Source organism: Lacerta agilis, chromosome 14, assembly GCF_009819535.1.
Source record: "Lacerta agilis isolate rLacAgi1 chromosome 14, rLacAgi1.pri, whole genome shotgun sequence".
NCBI lineage: Eukaryota > Metazoa > Chordata > Lepidosauria > Squamata > Lacertidae > Lacerta > Lacerta agilis.
In genome coordinates, this window is record NC_046325.1 from 12,453,021 (window position 1) to 12,466,317 (window position 13,297).

At 42.4% G+C, this 13,297-nt stretch overlaps 1 protein-coding gene across 1 annotated transcript; it reads right to left on the reverse strand.

Moving 5' to 3' along the window:
- Nucleotides 1-3,024: 3,024 nt before the first annotated feature.
- LOC117057476 (vomeronasal type-2 receptor 26-like) lies at nt 3,025-6,558 on the reverse strand. The gene is made up of 3 exons (XM_033168325.1): nt 6,502-6,558; nt 4,687-4,813; nt 3,025-3,929 (listed from the first exon to the last, which is right to left on the reverse strand). Exons 2-3 carry the CDS (start codon nt 4,811-4,813, stop codon nt 3,025-3,027), a joined length of 1,032 nt encoding a protein of 343 aa, XP_033024216.1. The 5' UTR covers nt 6,502-6,558.
- Between the last annotated feature and the right edge of the window lie 6,739 nt (nt 6,559-13,297).

Below are 13,297 nucleotides of genomic sequence, written 5' to 3' on the forward strand. Positions count from 1 at the left end.
GTCTCAAAACCTCTAGAGACTGACGGTCTCTGTAGACAAGAATCACATTCATTTGCCTCTGTGTGAGAGCAAACATGATTGGATTCAAATTTTGTTTAAGAAGATCATCAGATAAAATTTTGTCACTAGTGGGATCTCCAGTGTCCAAGACATGCAAAGGTTATTCTGGGAAAGCTTTGGTCTCAGAGTACGAAGGAAGGTTTCTCCACTGTCATCATCTGAAACAAGGAGGCCAATCCAGTTCCACCCAAACTTCCTGAGTAGCCAAACAATGCCATCATACTGAGCTTCTTCATTGGGGACCATTTAGAAGAAGGAAGGGAAGCGCATTTGGTCACTTAGCATTGGATCCAAGCAGCCATAGCTGAGCTAAAGGGAAAGGCATTATAGTTTTAAGACTCTGAAAACAATGTATATGTTCATAGAAAGAATACTTGGTTATTGTGGTGGTTAACCACCTGGTATTACTTTTCTAAGTCTACACCCCTGCATTATTAAGTCTCAGGCTAGGAGAAGTTTCTAAGCAGGAAGCTGGATGCTCCCATGATTACATGATTTGTGGCTTGAACAGGTTTGGAAGAATCATGCTTTGGTATTATGGGTTTGCATGCCACCCCCCAGCAGAAATCCCAATGCTACTTGAGATAGCACTGTAGGCAACACATAGCTAGGACGCTTTAGCATAGTCATGTACCCATACGAAGTCTAATGTAGGACATATGTGCAGAAAACATAATGTAATGGGATTGAAAGCTAACCTGGATGCTCTTTAGGGGGTTTCGTATATATTGTGCCCTTGTGGTGCCCTTCCACGCATACCTGTGGAATCTTGTAGGTGTTTAATAAATTGGCCATCTGAATGGAATTTTGGGAGGTGAGCCCTCCAACATCTGCAATTAATTTATCTTCCCCATTACAGTGGTTATTGGGTGGATTTTGTCGTCCCATGAAAAGAAGAGCAAGATGGATATTGCTTTATGCAGGGGCAAGTTTGTCTCTGAAGCTGCTGCCTTGGTGAAGTTGGGGTTTGGAGCAAGGAAGGGGGAAGGATGAAAGTTCAATCACTTGCCATATGTTTAGTAGATATGGATAGGATAAATATGTTTCAATTTCCCTGGAATTCCCTCCAGTGTGGACTTAATTTATGGTTATGACCACTATACAGATATGTTTCTGGCAATGGGTTGTAAAGCACCCTAAATAAAATCAGCACAGATAGTCAACATCAGATAATGCATCTACCTTCTGGAGCTTAGTCCACATCTAGGCAGAGTACTTTGTTCAAAATGTTTGATATTAAAATGAAAGGGGAACAGAGTGCACGTTTTGCTCAAGTGCATAGACTCACTTCGCATTGTTGATACCCAACAAGAGTGGCCAGCTTCCTTCAAAATGGAGTGTTTGCACTAGAACATTTCCCAGAATCCTCTGCTACATGAAGGGATTCTGTGACAGGGAAATCCACATGGCAAAGAAACCACAACTGTGCAAATAGCAAATAGTTTCTTTAAATTCAAGCTAGGGGTGTGTGTGTATACACACACACACACACACACACACACAAATGGATCTTGGTGAGGTCCATTTTTTTCACATGAAAGTAAAAGATGCTGAAGGGGGAAATGAGATCTCAATCTCTTTGCTGTCCATGCTGTTATGCTCTTTTGCTTTAGGTTGCCCCCCTCCCTGGTTCAATTCCAGGATTTCCAGGCTTGTTTTTAGATACGCTATAACCCACCCAGAGTGGCTGAGTTGTTGTTATGATTGTGATTGTGATTATGATTATTATGGTTGGGACAAAAGCTAGACAGGAGTGAGGGTGGGTTTCAGCTCCCATCACCCCCCACTAGCATCCAGTTGACTCAACCACTAGAGGATTGTGCAGATAGTCCCTGATACTGGCTACTAAAACTTTGTGGCCACTGTATTTTTCTGCTGACAGCAATTTCCTCACACACAACCCCCCACAACACCTGGGTCCTTATGGAAGGATGACACTCCACTCATTGGGTCAGAGATACTTTAAAAAAATAAAAAATTAAAATAAAGAGTATCTAGCATGTTTGTAAGTAGGGTTGCTGGTCTGAATATCCCTTTTACAGGAACACAGAAAATATTCTCACAGCATCCAGAAGTCTGAGTTTAAACATGTATGTCCACTGCCAGATAATTTATATTACACTTGATTCTTTGCATGTTAGTATGGTCCATTGGGGATTTTTTTAACACACACAGAGAGACACACACGTCACACATCTTTTTTTGTATAATATTTTATTCAGACTTTTCACAATACAGTAAAAAGAAACTATTCTAAACAGAAAGTAATAAAAAATATCTCCTAACTTTGAGCAATGAAATTTGTTTAAAAGAGGCATCTATTATTTAGGAACTGTGTGGTCATGGTCTTCCTGTGATCAAGGTCATGTCCCAACAACTTCTAATTTATTTTACTAAGCAGAATGGTAAACTAGCAAGAATTAACAAGAGCTCAAATGATTTAGATGCCACATTTATCAATCACTCAGCAGCTACTTCATTTTCAATCCTGCTGCAAATTGCTTCCACATAACATTCCATTTGGACAACACCCTGGTGAAGAAGACCCCTGTAAGTAACAGTATTTCACATTCTCCTCTCTTTAGTTTGTGTTCTGGGGGTATAGAAAGGTAGGCAAAAAAACAAACAAAGATTAAGTCAACAAAACAACATACATAAAAATCTCTCAGTCTAACCTACCTCACAGAGTTGTGAAGGCAATACAGAGAGAAGAGCCATAAACACTTTGGATGGCATTGAATAGGGGTTTCCCAACTTGGGTCTCCAGCTGTTTTGGGACTACAATTCCAAACATGCATAGCGAGCAGTGCTAGTTGTCAAGGATGGTGGGAATTATAGTCCAAAAACAGCTGGCGACCCAGGTTTGGGAAATGCTGACACAAGGAGAAAAAGATAAAAGCAAAGGAAATAGCATCTCCTTCCCACAACATAAGGTCCCTGGCTAACGGCATCTCTTTCACCTTATCAACTATGGTCCTCCTTCTTCCTTACTAACCTCTCTTTACTGTTCATCTCAGGCCTAAGTAATATGATGTAGATTTTGGGGAGGAAGATGCAACCCAATAAGCCAGCAGTAGAGGCCAAGATGGAGAAGATCTCCACAGCCACCATGTATTTCCCTTTGGTGCTCAGATAAGTGGGGACAAAGGACAGCCAAACACTGCAGAAGACCAGCATGCTGAAGGTAATCAGCTTGGCTTCATTGAAAGTATCAGGCAACTTCCTGGCAAAGAAAGCCACAGAGAAGCTGACAATGGCCAAAAGACCCATGTAGCACAGAATCAGGTGGAACATGATGTCTGAGCCTTCATTGCACTGCACTATGATTTGCCCATCCTGGGAGTCAAACTCTGGGAATGGGGGAGAGGATGCCAGCCAGCCAAGACAGATGCCAGCTTGAATGAGAGAGCAGAAGGTGATCAGGGATCCTGCCAGCCTCTTCCCAAGCCATTTCCTCAGGCTGTTCCCAGGCTTGGTGACCAGGAATGCCAAAACCACAGTGAGGGTTTTGGCTAACACACAAGCAACAGCGATGGAGAAGACGAGGCCAAAGATGGTTTGCCTCAAGACACAGGTCACCTTTGTAGGCCTGCCAATGAATAAGAAGGAGCAGAGAAAGCAGAGAAGGAGAGAAGAGAGCAAGGTGCAGGTGATGCCCCAGTTGTTGGCTTTGACAATGGGAGTGTTCCAGTGCAGAGCGAAGGTCCCTATCACAACAAGTGTGACCAGGGAAAGCAGGAGAGCCAAGCAAGCCAGAATTGCCCCCAAGGGATCCTCATAGGATAGGTAGCTTATTGTTTTTGGAATACATTGGTCCTGAAAGACATTTGGGTAGTGATCCTCTGGGCATTTCTCACACTGATCTGCATCTGAAAGTGAGAAGCACGCGTTTAGCATTTCTTGAAGCAACAATTATTAATATTATTGATACATGCAGTACATGGAAAATATTACTGAGCTGATGAACCAAAGCCTAATTTTTCAACCAATTGATGGTTCCTCTCTGAGCATTTCAGCTGTACTAATCAATCCATTATATTTATTTCTCATGGCTGCAGTATACCGATTGATTTCAGTCTTTCCCCCTTAAACATGTCTATCTATGCATCCAACCCCATGTCTTTGCATTTCAAGGCTTGCAGCCAAAGTGTTTCTTTTTTACACTTTCCGTAATTGAGTTTGGGAATGGATGAAACAGCCTGGTAGCCTGTCATCGAGAAAATCTATATTTGACAAGAAATAATGTTACTAAGGATTGAAACTGTGTGGATACAATAGAGAAAAGTATTCACTACTTGTTAATAACTGAAGAAAAAAATCTGGTGGTTACGGGTTGAAGGGTGAGAAAAGGAAATTTATGGAGTGGAATCCTAACCATTTCTACCCAGATGGATGTCATCCTGGTTTCAGTGGTGTTTAATCCCATGTGAACTTTATTTCACACAATATATTCTTGAGCGGCCGTCCAAAGGGGAGGGAGAGGAAAGGAGAATATGTATCAGTAATGTAAATACATGTGTTTGGTATCCATGCCAGAAAGTAAGCAGACCTAATAAGACTAAGACATGAATGTCTGTGTTGGAGAGGAAGGTTGGAATTCCCGTTGACTTGGGTTTCTTCACTTACCCTTCTGGACAGAAATCCTCCCTTTAGGGCACTGAACACAGTCATAGCAACATATTTGCTTTCCCTGCTGGGCAAACATGCTCTGTCCAGGGTGGCAGCTCTCAACACAGGTGGAAATGGGCAGCATCTAATGGTAATGACAAGGAAAGGATTGTGAATGGAATAAGTTGGCTTCTCTACATCAGTCTTATTGTCATCTATGTCCGCTTTGCAGTAGAATGGTCACAGGACTGAAATTAGAGGATGGCTGTCAAGCATTTGCTCCCTGGGCAAGTATCAGGCCCCCCAATAAAGATGCTTTGTGCCGTCACTTATCCATTCGGCCAGCCCAGCCCATGTCTGAATGGCAGAGAGATGCTAGTGCCAACCTTCTCCTTCTTGTTAGATTGATTCCTCATAACCCAATGCTGATTCCCTCCTGGAGATGCTCTCTTTTAAAGTTTAAATAAGAATTAATTTTTACTTAGTGTACTTGAACTTGCAGATTAAAATATACAATGCAGGCAAGTGTTACATTGCTAATACATCTTACACAGATTTTTTTTTTAACTAAGATAAATACTGTTACAGACTGACAGCAGCACAACAGAACATTCCTGCTGCTCTAACTGTTTAGACTGCTTATAACTGCACAAACTGACATAACCATGCCATTTTAAAATGTTTTTTTTTTTTGTGTGGGGAGGCTATTGGGTTGTTGTTTTTATCTTGATTATGTATTTTGTGGTTTTATATTTCGGTTTTATTCTGTGAAGCTCCCTGAGACCTCTGGGTATAGGGTTGTATATAAACTCATTGTGATAATAAGTCGACGTAATCTCTTCATCACATAATTTTCAGTTGTCCCCTGTATAGAGAGTCTCGGGCTAAATTACTAAGACCAATAATTCAGAATCTTGTTGGTATGCCAGCAGAATCACACCTTGCCTTACTGCCTTACTCCTACAAGACAATAATTCTTACATAACCTTGCAGGTGGCAAGGTTTTTAAATTCTGTTCTATCCCAAAAAGGCGTAGCTGCCAACTACATGACCATTAAGATTTCTGTTCTTTTCCCCTTGATTGCAGTTGCATACCACTGTGTTTGTGTTTTGTGTTTATCAATGATAGCCGTGGTATGGTCTCCTATGGACCTGGTGGCTCAAGTGTATTTTGAATGTTGTAACCTCATGTTTTATGTTTTATGATTTTATGGGCTTATAGCAGCAATAAATTTTGAATTGAATTCATTCAATCCATCAATCAATTACCTCAAGCATATGACAGCAAAGTGTTCTATAGCCTTCTGAGCATTAGCCCTTTCCTGAGCATTTTGGATGCTTTCATCCCAAACATTATGGCCAAGTCTGCATGGAGTTTGGCCCCACCATCAGCCTGATGGAGATCAAAATCCTGGGACAGGATATCACTGGCACTCAATCCATCAACATTAGTGACCACACAATTCAGATGGTACCGGTAAATGGTTATCTTTCTACCTGGGCTCCACATGGTGGGACAGAGTCTCAAACAAAGATTGTTACCAACAAAGCATTTTGGAACACCACAGTCCCTTTTCAAGAGCCTTAAACACCTGCCAATTCCTTGCTCAGAAAGATCTTGTTCTTTAACCCTGAGCTCCAAATTAGCTTCAAACTAGCTCTGCATCAACAAATTTGAACTAAGCAACCAAAAAAGTATTTCATCAGTGAGTACCAGAGCTTGCCTCCTCACACTTCTCCTTTGTAGCACCTCTGTTTTCCTGGATCCCCTGATCTTCTCATAAGTGATGATGATTATGGATGATGTTTAAAACAAGAAATAACCCCACCCACCTGCTTGAATTTGGGATTCCATGCAATGGCACTTCCATCCACTGTAAACTCTTTTCCTGGGGGTGCCTGAGGATCCACCCTCCCCACTCGGACTCTCTTGAAGGACCCATTGGGAAATGTGACCAAGTTGAGGAGATCATAGCCACCTGCCTGCTGCCCCTTCTCATCAAAAGAGACTTCTTCCCCAGCACTGTTGTTGAAGTGGATGTTCTTCAAGAAGGAGTGAAGCTAGATTGCAAGAGGGGGGAAAATGTCAGGGTTGAGCCGGATGAGGAGGAGTGGTGGCAAGCCTCCCCTGGTGAGGCTGCACCCACGGAAGAACCTGGGGAAATGGAGGAGTTCGTACCTGGAGAGGACTGGTGGCGGCACTCCTCGGAAGAGGAAGAGTCAGATGGAGAGGGGGAAAGACCAGAACAGGAGGAGGAGGAAGTCGAGCCAGAATCAGGCCCTTGTGAAGAGAGAAACAGCCCTTCCCCTCCTCCCTTCTCAGCTGTAGAGCGTAGAGCTGAAAGACGCAGGGAACAATTAGAGGCAGCTGTAGCTCGTAAGAGACGTGGTTGCAGGCCAGCTACTTAACAAAGGCTGAATGCTCCCTTCACTAGCACCTGCAACTGATATGCTGAGTGTGTGGTTGCTCTTGCTCGTTCTGTTCCTGACTCCTGGCTTGTTCCTGACCCTCAGCTTGTCCTGACCCTCGGCTTGTTCCTGATCCTCGGCTTGTTCCTGACTCCTGGCTTGCTCCTGACCCTCGGCTTGTTCCTGACTCCTGGCTTGTTCCTGACCCTTGGCTTGATACTGGTTCCTGGCTTTTCCCTGACTTACTTGGCTGGTTCCTGACTTGGACTGTTCTGACTTCGGCTTCTCCTGACCCCATACTGATTCCTGACTTTGGCTGGCTTCTGACCCGGACTGTTTGACCTTGGCTTATCTGACTGACTGCTGCGCTACAGCACGCCAACTTGTTGGCGCCCTAACAAAAAAACACACAGATCTTGAAGACTAATATGCTCTCTTTTCCATTTGCCAGTTGGACCTTTGGCTTTTTACTACCATTCACCAATATGTTATAGGACACTGAAAGCTGCCTTACAGTTAGTGAAATCATTGCTCTTTATAGCTCAGTCATTTCTACACTGGTTGTTATTGACTCTCTAAGGTTTCAGAGTCTTTCCCAGCATGATCTTGAGATGCTGGGGGTTGAACACGGGACCTTCTGAATTAAAGCAGATGCTCTGTCATTGAGCTTTAAGCCTTTCCAGTTCCAATACAGTGGTACCTTGGGTTACAAACGCTTTGGGTTACAAACTCGTCGGGTTACAAACTCTGCTAACCCGGAAGTAGGGCCTTGGGTTGTGAACTTTACCCCAAGATGAGAACAGAAATCGTGCACCGGTGGTGTGGCAGCAGTGGGAGGCCCCATTAGTGAAAGCATGCCTTAGGTTAAGAACGGTTTTGGGTTAAGAACGGACCTCCAGAACAAATTAAGTTTGTAACTGAATGTGCCACTGTACTAGGAGACATGGCTTGGTATGCTTTGCGACTTGTGCTGGGTACTTCAGGAAGCTTCCCCATTAACATATGAAACTGTCTTGAGCTGAGTCAAACCATTGTTCTCTGTAGCCCAGAACTGTCTACTCTGAATTCCCACAGTTCTATACAGCATACACTAGAGGTTTCAACCCAGTTCTGATAACAGAGAACACTCCTGCCCCTTGCTCAGCCCCAAGTAGGAGAATCCTGGGATGGAGTAATTTAAAGAATTTGAATATGCAGCATGCAAAGCATGTGGCCTTTCACTGAGATAGTACCAGTAACTCCCAATGACAGAGCTCACCAGGTAAAATCCACAAGGCCTCTCCTCCATGCCAGGGCTCAGCTGTGAAACATATGAATCAGTAATAATAACACCTGTACTTCTAACACTGAGGAGAGTAGTTGACAGTACCTGCCAGGGCTGAACTTTTTCCTGCTTCCGTCTCTCACCCAGTACTTTCTGTTTGGCTCTTGATGAATACATGCTATAGAGAGCATGTGCTACAGCATAAACAGCATTGTAAATGGTGTAGCTCTGGCTAGACATTTCCATTTCAAACACAGGTCGAGGGAGTTTCTCCAGCTTCTCCCTCCCAGTGCAGTGTTCCTGAGTTGTGCCAATTAGATTGTTATCTGGGAATGAACAGAGGAATGCACTGGCCCAGAATTGCTGGATGAAATAAAGATTTGGCTGCCATGGATTTATGTTCTCTAGAAAGTCCTGAAACCCTGGAACTGGATTTGAATGGAGTGTAAATGACAAGGTGCCATTGAAGGATGTTGAAGGGAATTTGTCTCCAACCAGCACTGCAGTGAAATCCCATTGAGCTGTTGTAATCCACACCCTCTCCAGAGGGTACCTAGAGAAAACCTCACAGGAGACTAAAACAAGTCTAAAAGCTTCTAGAGACTGACTGTCTCCATAGACAAGAATCACATTCATTTGCCGCTGTGTGAGAGCAAACATGATTGGTCTCAACTTTTGTTGAAGTAGCTCATTAGGTAAAAATTTTGTCACTAGTGGGATCATCAGTGTCCAGGAAATGCAGAGATTATTTTGGAAAAGCCTTGGTCTCAGAGTACGAAGGAAGGTTTCTCCACTGTCATCATCTGAAACAAGGAGGCCAATCCAGTTCCACCCAAACTTCCTGAGAAGCCAAACAATGCCATCATACTGAATTTCTTCATTGGGGACCATTTGGAAGAAGGAAGGGAAGCGCCTTTGGTCACTCAGCACTGGATCCAAGGAGCCATAGCTGAACTAAAGGGAAAGGCATTATATTTTTAAGAATGTGAAAACCATCTATTTGTTCATAGAAAGAATACTTCTGTATTGTGGTGGTTAACAACCTGGTCTTACTTTTGTAAGTATACCACCCTGTCATTATTACATCTCAGGTTAGCAGAAGTTTCTAAGAAGGAGGCTGGATGCTCCCATGATTATATGCTTTGCGGCATCGTCAGGTTTGGTAGAATCAGAACTTTGGTTATTAGTATTATGGGTTTATATGCCCCCCATCAGAAATCCCAATGCTATTTAAGAAGGCAGTGTAGGCAACACATAGCTAGGAGGCTTTAACATAGTCTTGACACAAGCGTGGAAAACATAATGTAATGTGATTGAAAGCTAACCTTGCTGCTCTTTGGGGGTTTTCCTGTGTATGTCTGCCTTTGTGGTTGTATCTATGTATCTACACACATACCTGTGGAATCTTGTAGGTGTTTAATATATTGGCCATCTGAAGAGAGTTTTGGGAAGTGAGCCCTCCAACAATGGCAATTAATTTATCTTCCCCATTACAGTGGTAATTGAGGGGATTTTGTTGTCCCACGAAAAGAAGAGCAAGAGTGTTCCAACAAGTTTGCGAAGGGTTAAAAGCATTCTCATAAAATGTTGATCCCAGTGTGATGTTGGAGAAGAATTTGGCATTCTTGTTGATCTCTTGCATGGCAAAGATGAAGGCAAGAACATGCTGGTAGTTTTTTGGGATCACACTGCAATGAGACAAAGAATGACTGCAAACACGACAGAAAAGAAACAACTGTGTTGAAGTTTTCATTTTGATTCATGCATGTATTTAACTTGGATGTTTCAGACTACAGGACAAGAACATTTTATTCAAATCAATGATACTACAGCAATCTCCTAAGAAATTATGCTTAGATGTGCAGTATGTTTGTATTGGACTATGAATATGTACTGTACTTCTTAATTATTTTCACAAGAATGCATATCCTACCTGAAAGACAACTCTGAAAAATATTGTTAACATTGTGGTGTAGAGGGGTTTGATTAGGTTGCATATGGTGCCGTAGACTGATGACGACGAGTTTCTTTCTGCTAACTCAAGTGGTGGGACAAAAATCTGAATGTACCCTGTGAAGGCTGACAGGAGAACCGAAGACAGTAGTTGATGGCCTTCTATTTATGTCATCAAGTCATGAATAATCAGTGGACCCAACAGAAAATTTCCCAATAAATACGTAACTACTTACTGAGCAGATAATGAAGAGGATTGTGGGTGCTCCATAAATTCCTGCATTCTGAAGTTTGCTAGCGTAATGGATATAAATTCACCAATGATCATGCCTGCTGGAGGACCATATGAATTGGTTTGAATTGTTGGTCTCATTCGGCGTGAGGAGGAGTTCAAACTCTTGCTAGAAGAACAATGCAGTACCAACAGCAGCCAAAGCAGGTGGTTGCATGGAGGCATGTACCTGCCTCAAATCTACCTCCCTAACTGGATTCATGTAAGTTGATAGGACAGACTCCTATATAGACTACAACACAGGACCATCACATTTGGAAAGGGCTGTTTCTGTGGCTGTTATTGTGCCTGGCATCTGATTTGCCACAGGGCATTTAAAAGTAGTCATGCTGATCAATAATTATAAAAATTACAGGGTGAGGTATTTGTTTTGCTAAGGTCCTCAAGTCTCAGAACAAGCAAAGTTCTTATGCCAATGAGATTTCTGCTATAGTCCCAGATCTTCTCCCTTGTGAATGCTGGCTCCCTCGGCCTGAAAGAGAGATGAGCACCACAACCCCATAGTCATCTTTGACTGGACTTAACTGTCCAGGGGTCCTTTACCTTTTTACCTTTTACCTTTAATTTATCTTATGTAATTTTTACTAATGTTCACAGTCTCATTGGTTCCTTTCTTACATTTGCTGCAAGCAAACAACTTCTATAACAGCTCTATGAACACTTTAGGCATACAGTTCTGTGTTTTTAATAATTTACTTTGGCATGCAAATCAATTTAATTGTTAGTGAAAACTTCCTTATTTGTTTATTACCTATGTACACACAATTCTTCTGTGGAAGAGAACTTCCTTTTAAATTACACAACAAATATTTAACCAATTTGAAAAGAAATACAGTAGGTGTCAGCCATTAAAAATGAGAAAGCATGTTTCCTCTGAGTGGAAATGTGTATAGTATTCACAGGCACATGATTTAGCAGTACTAAAAGTGGTTGGCAACTTCCCAGCCCCAGTTTCATACTCTTCAGCATTTGGAAGCCAAAATCTGGGATGCCGTCTTCTCAGACACCATCTTCCGTTTTTTAATCGCTGATGGCCATTTTGATTGCTGCGATCTCTCTCATTTCCATGCCACAGTTGCTGCCCTTTTTTCAGCCATGGCTCCTAGAAATGTGCCTTTTGAGGAGCCACACAAGATTGGGGGAAAACGGTGGCACACAATCTTGTGACATTATGGTAACCAAAATGGCCACTATTCTCTTGTGATAAAAAAGGATGTCCCAGTTTTCCCAGGACACGCATAGCACATGATTTAGTAAAGTTTTCTGAATAGTTTTTCAAAAGTTTCAATGGAAGACACCCCAAAAGTCTCAAGGACAGTGTGTCAGGAACGATACTACTGTTTCATTATAGTCTTCATCAGCCAATATTTTTCACTATAATATGTAAGTAAGATTCATGCTACGGATCCGTGTCACAAAACAGTAGTATCATTCCGGAAACACTGGCCTTGAGACTTTGGGGACGTCTTCCATTGAAAATTTACTTTTTTAAAGTTCAGATGTCTTCTGTTAATAACCATTGTGAGACTGACCTTTGACGCCTATCTTGAACACTGGTTTGACATTCTATATAGCCTATATAGACTACAACACAATTGAAATTAAAATTGAAATCTTATGAACTCTGACTGTCTGGCCATTTCACTCATACATAAAAGAGCAGTTGATTGTTCTGCTGATGACCAGCACACAAAATAATAATAACCCACATTTTTGGAACATTTTTTAATAGAGATCTCCTGTAGAGATCTCCCCAATCTCCTGTAGATAAATGAAGCACGTAGCTCCCAATTTTCTTAGCCTGGGGTGCAGATATGTCTGTTTGATACAGGAAACATGATCCATTAGCACTGAGGCTTTAGTAGAAATTTAATGTGACCAACTTTTTATTACTGGCTTTGGGTGAAAACTTGAGTTACTGCGTTTCTGCCCCTGAGAAATCCAATTTTTTAAATCTACCCCTTCCCTTCCTTGAGTCCCTGATAAGAAAAGCCAATCATGTCTTTATTCAAATGGTAATTAAGTCACGAGATACAACACTTTAAATGGTATGATAGATTTGCTGAATCATGAACTCTGTACATGTACAGAGGTTAAGTTAGCTTAAAAAGTAAAGAAAAGAAAAAGGTTTAAACCAAGAGGTGACAAAGTTATGCCCTCCACATGAAACTTTATTCAAATTTCTTAATGTAAAACTGGGAACCATTGAGGGAACTGCAGTGAGAAGTGCCCCGTTGTGTGCTTTGTGTAAAAATGTTGTTGTTGTTCAGTCGTTCAGTCGTGTCTGACTCTTTGTGACCCCATGGACCAGAGCATGCCAGGCACCCCTATCCTCCACTGCCTCCTGCAGTTTGGCCAAACTCATGCTAGTCGCTTCGAGAACACTGTCCAACCATCAGCTGCAAACTGTCCTGAGATGAAGGTTGGTATGCAACAAACTATACAAAGCAGGAAAGTGGCAATGAATGCCTGCTCAGCAGCCAGCAAATGGGACCTCTGTCTGCACATGCTCAGAGGCACTTCTGCTGTGGCCTTGGCCCCAGAAAACTGGCTCTGGAGCAGACGCTGTTGGGATGCTGCAGAACAGACCCCTCTCCAAGCCCCCACCCACCCTTTCCCAGCCTCCCACCCACCAACCCAAAGCTCATTACCTGCTTCCTCCAAATCGACACACTCTTAGCAGGACAGATTCTGCACCCTGCTTTCAACCA

Excerpts from the sequence above, each read along its gene's own strand:
- LOC117057476 (XM_033168325.1), bottom strand. The coding sequence starts at position 4,813 with ATGCTGCCCATTTCCACCTGTGTTGAGAGCTGCCACCCTGGACAGAGC. Across the intron at positions 3,930-4,686 it reads GAGGATTTCTGTCCAGAAGG|ATGCAGATCAGTGTGAGAAA; the intron begins GTAAGTGAAGAA and ends TCTCACTTTCAG.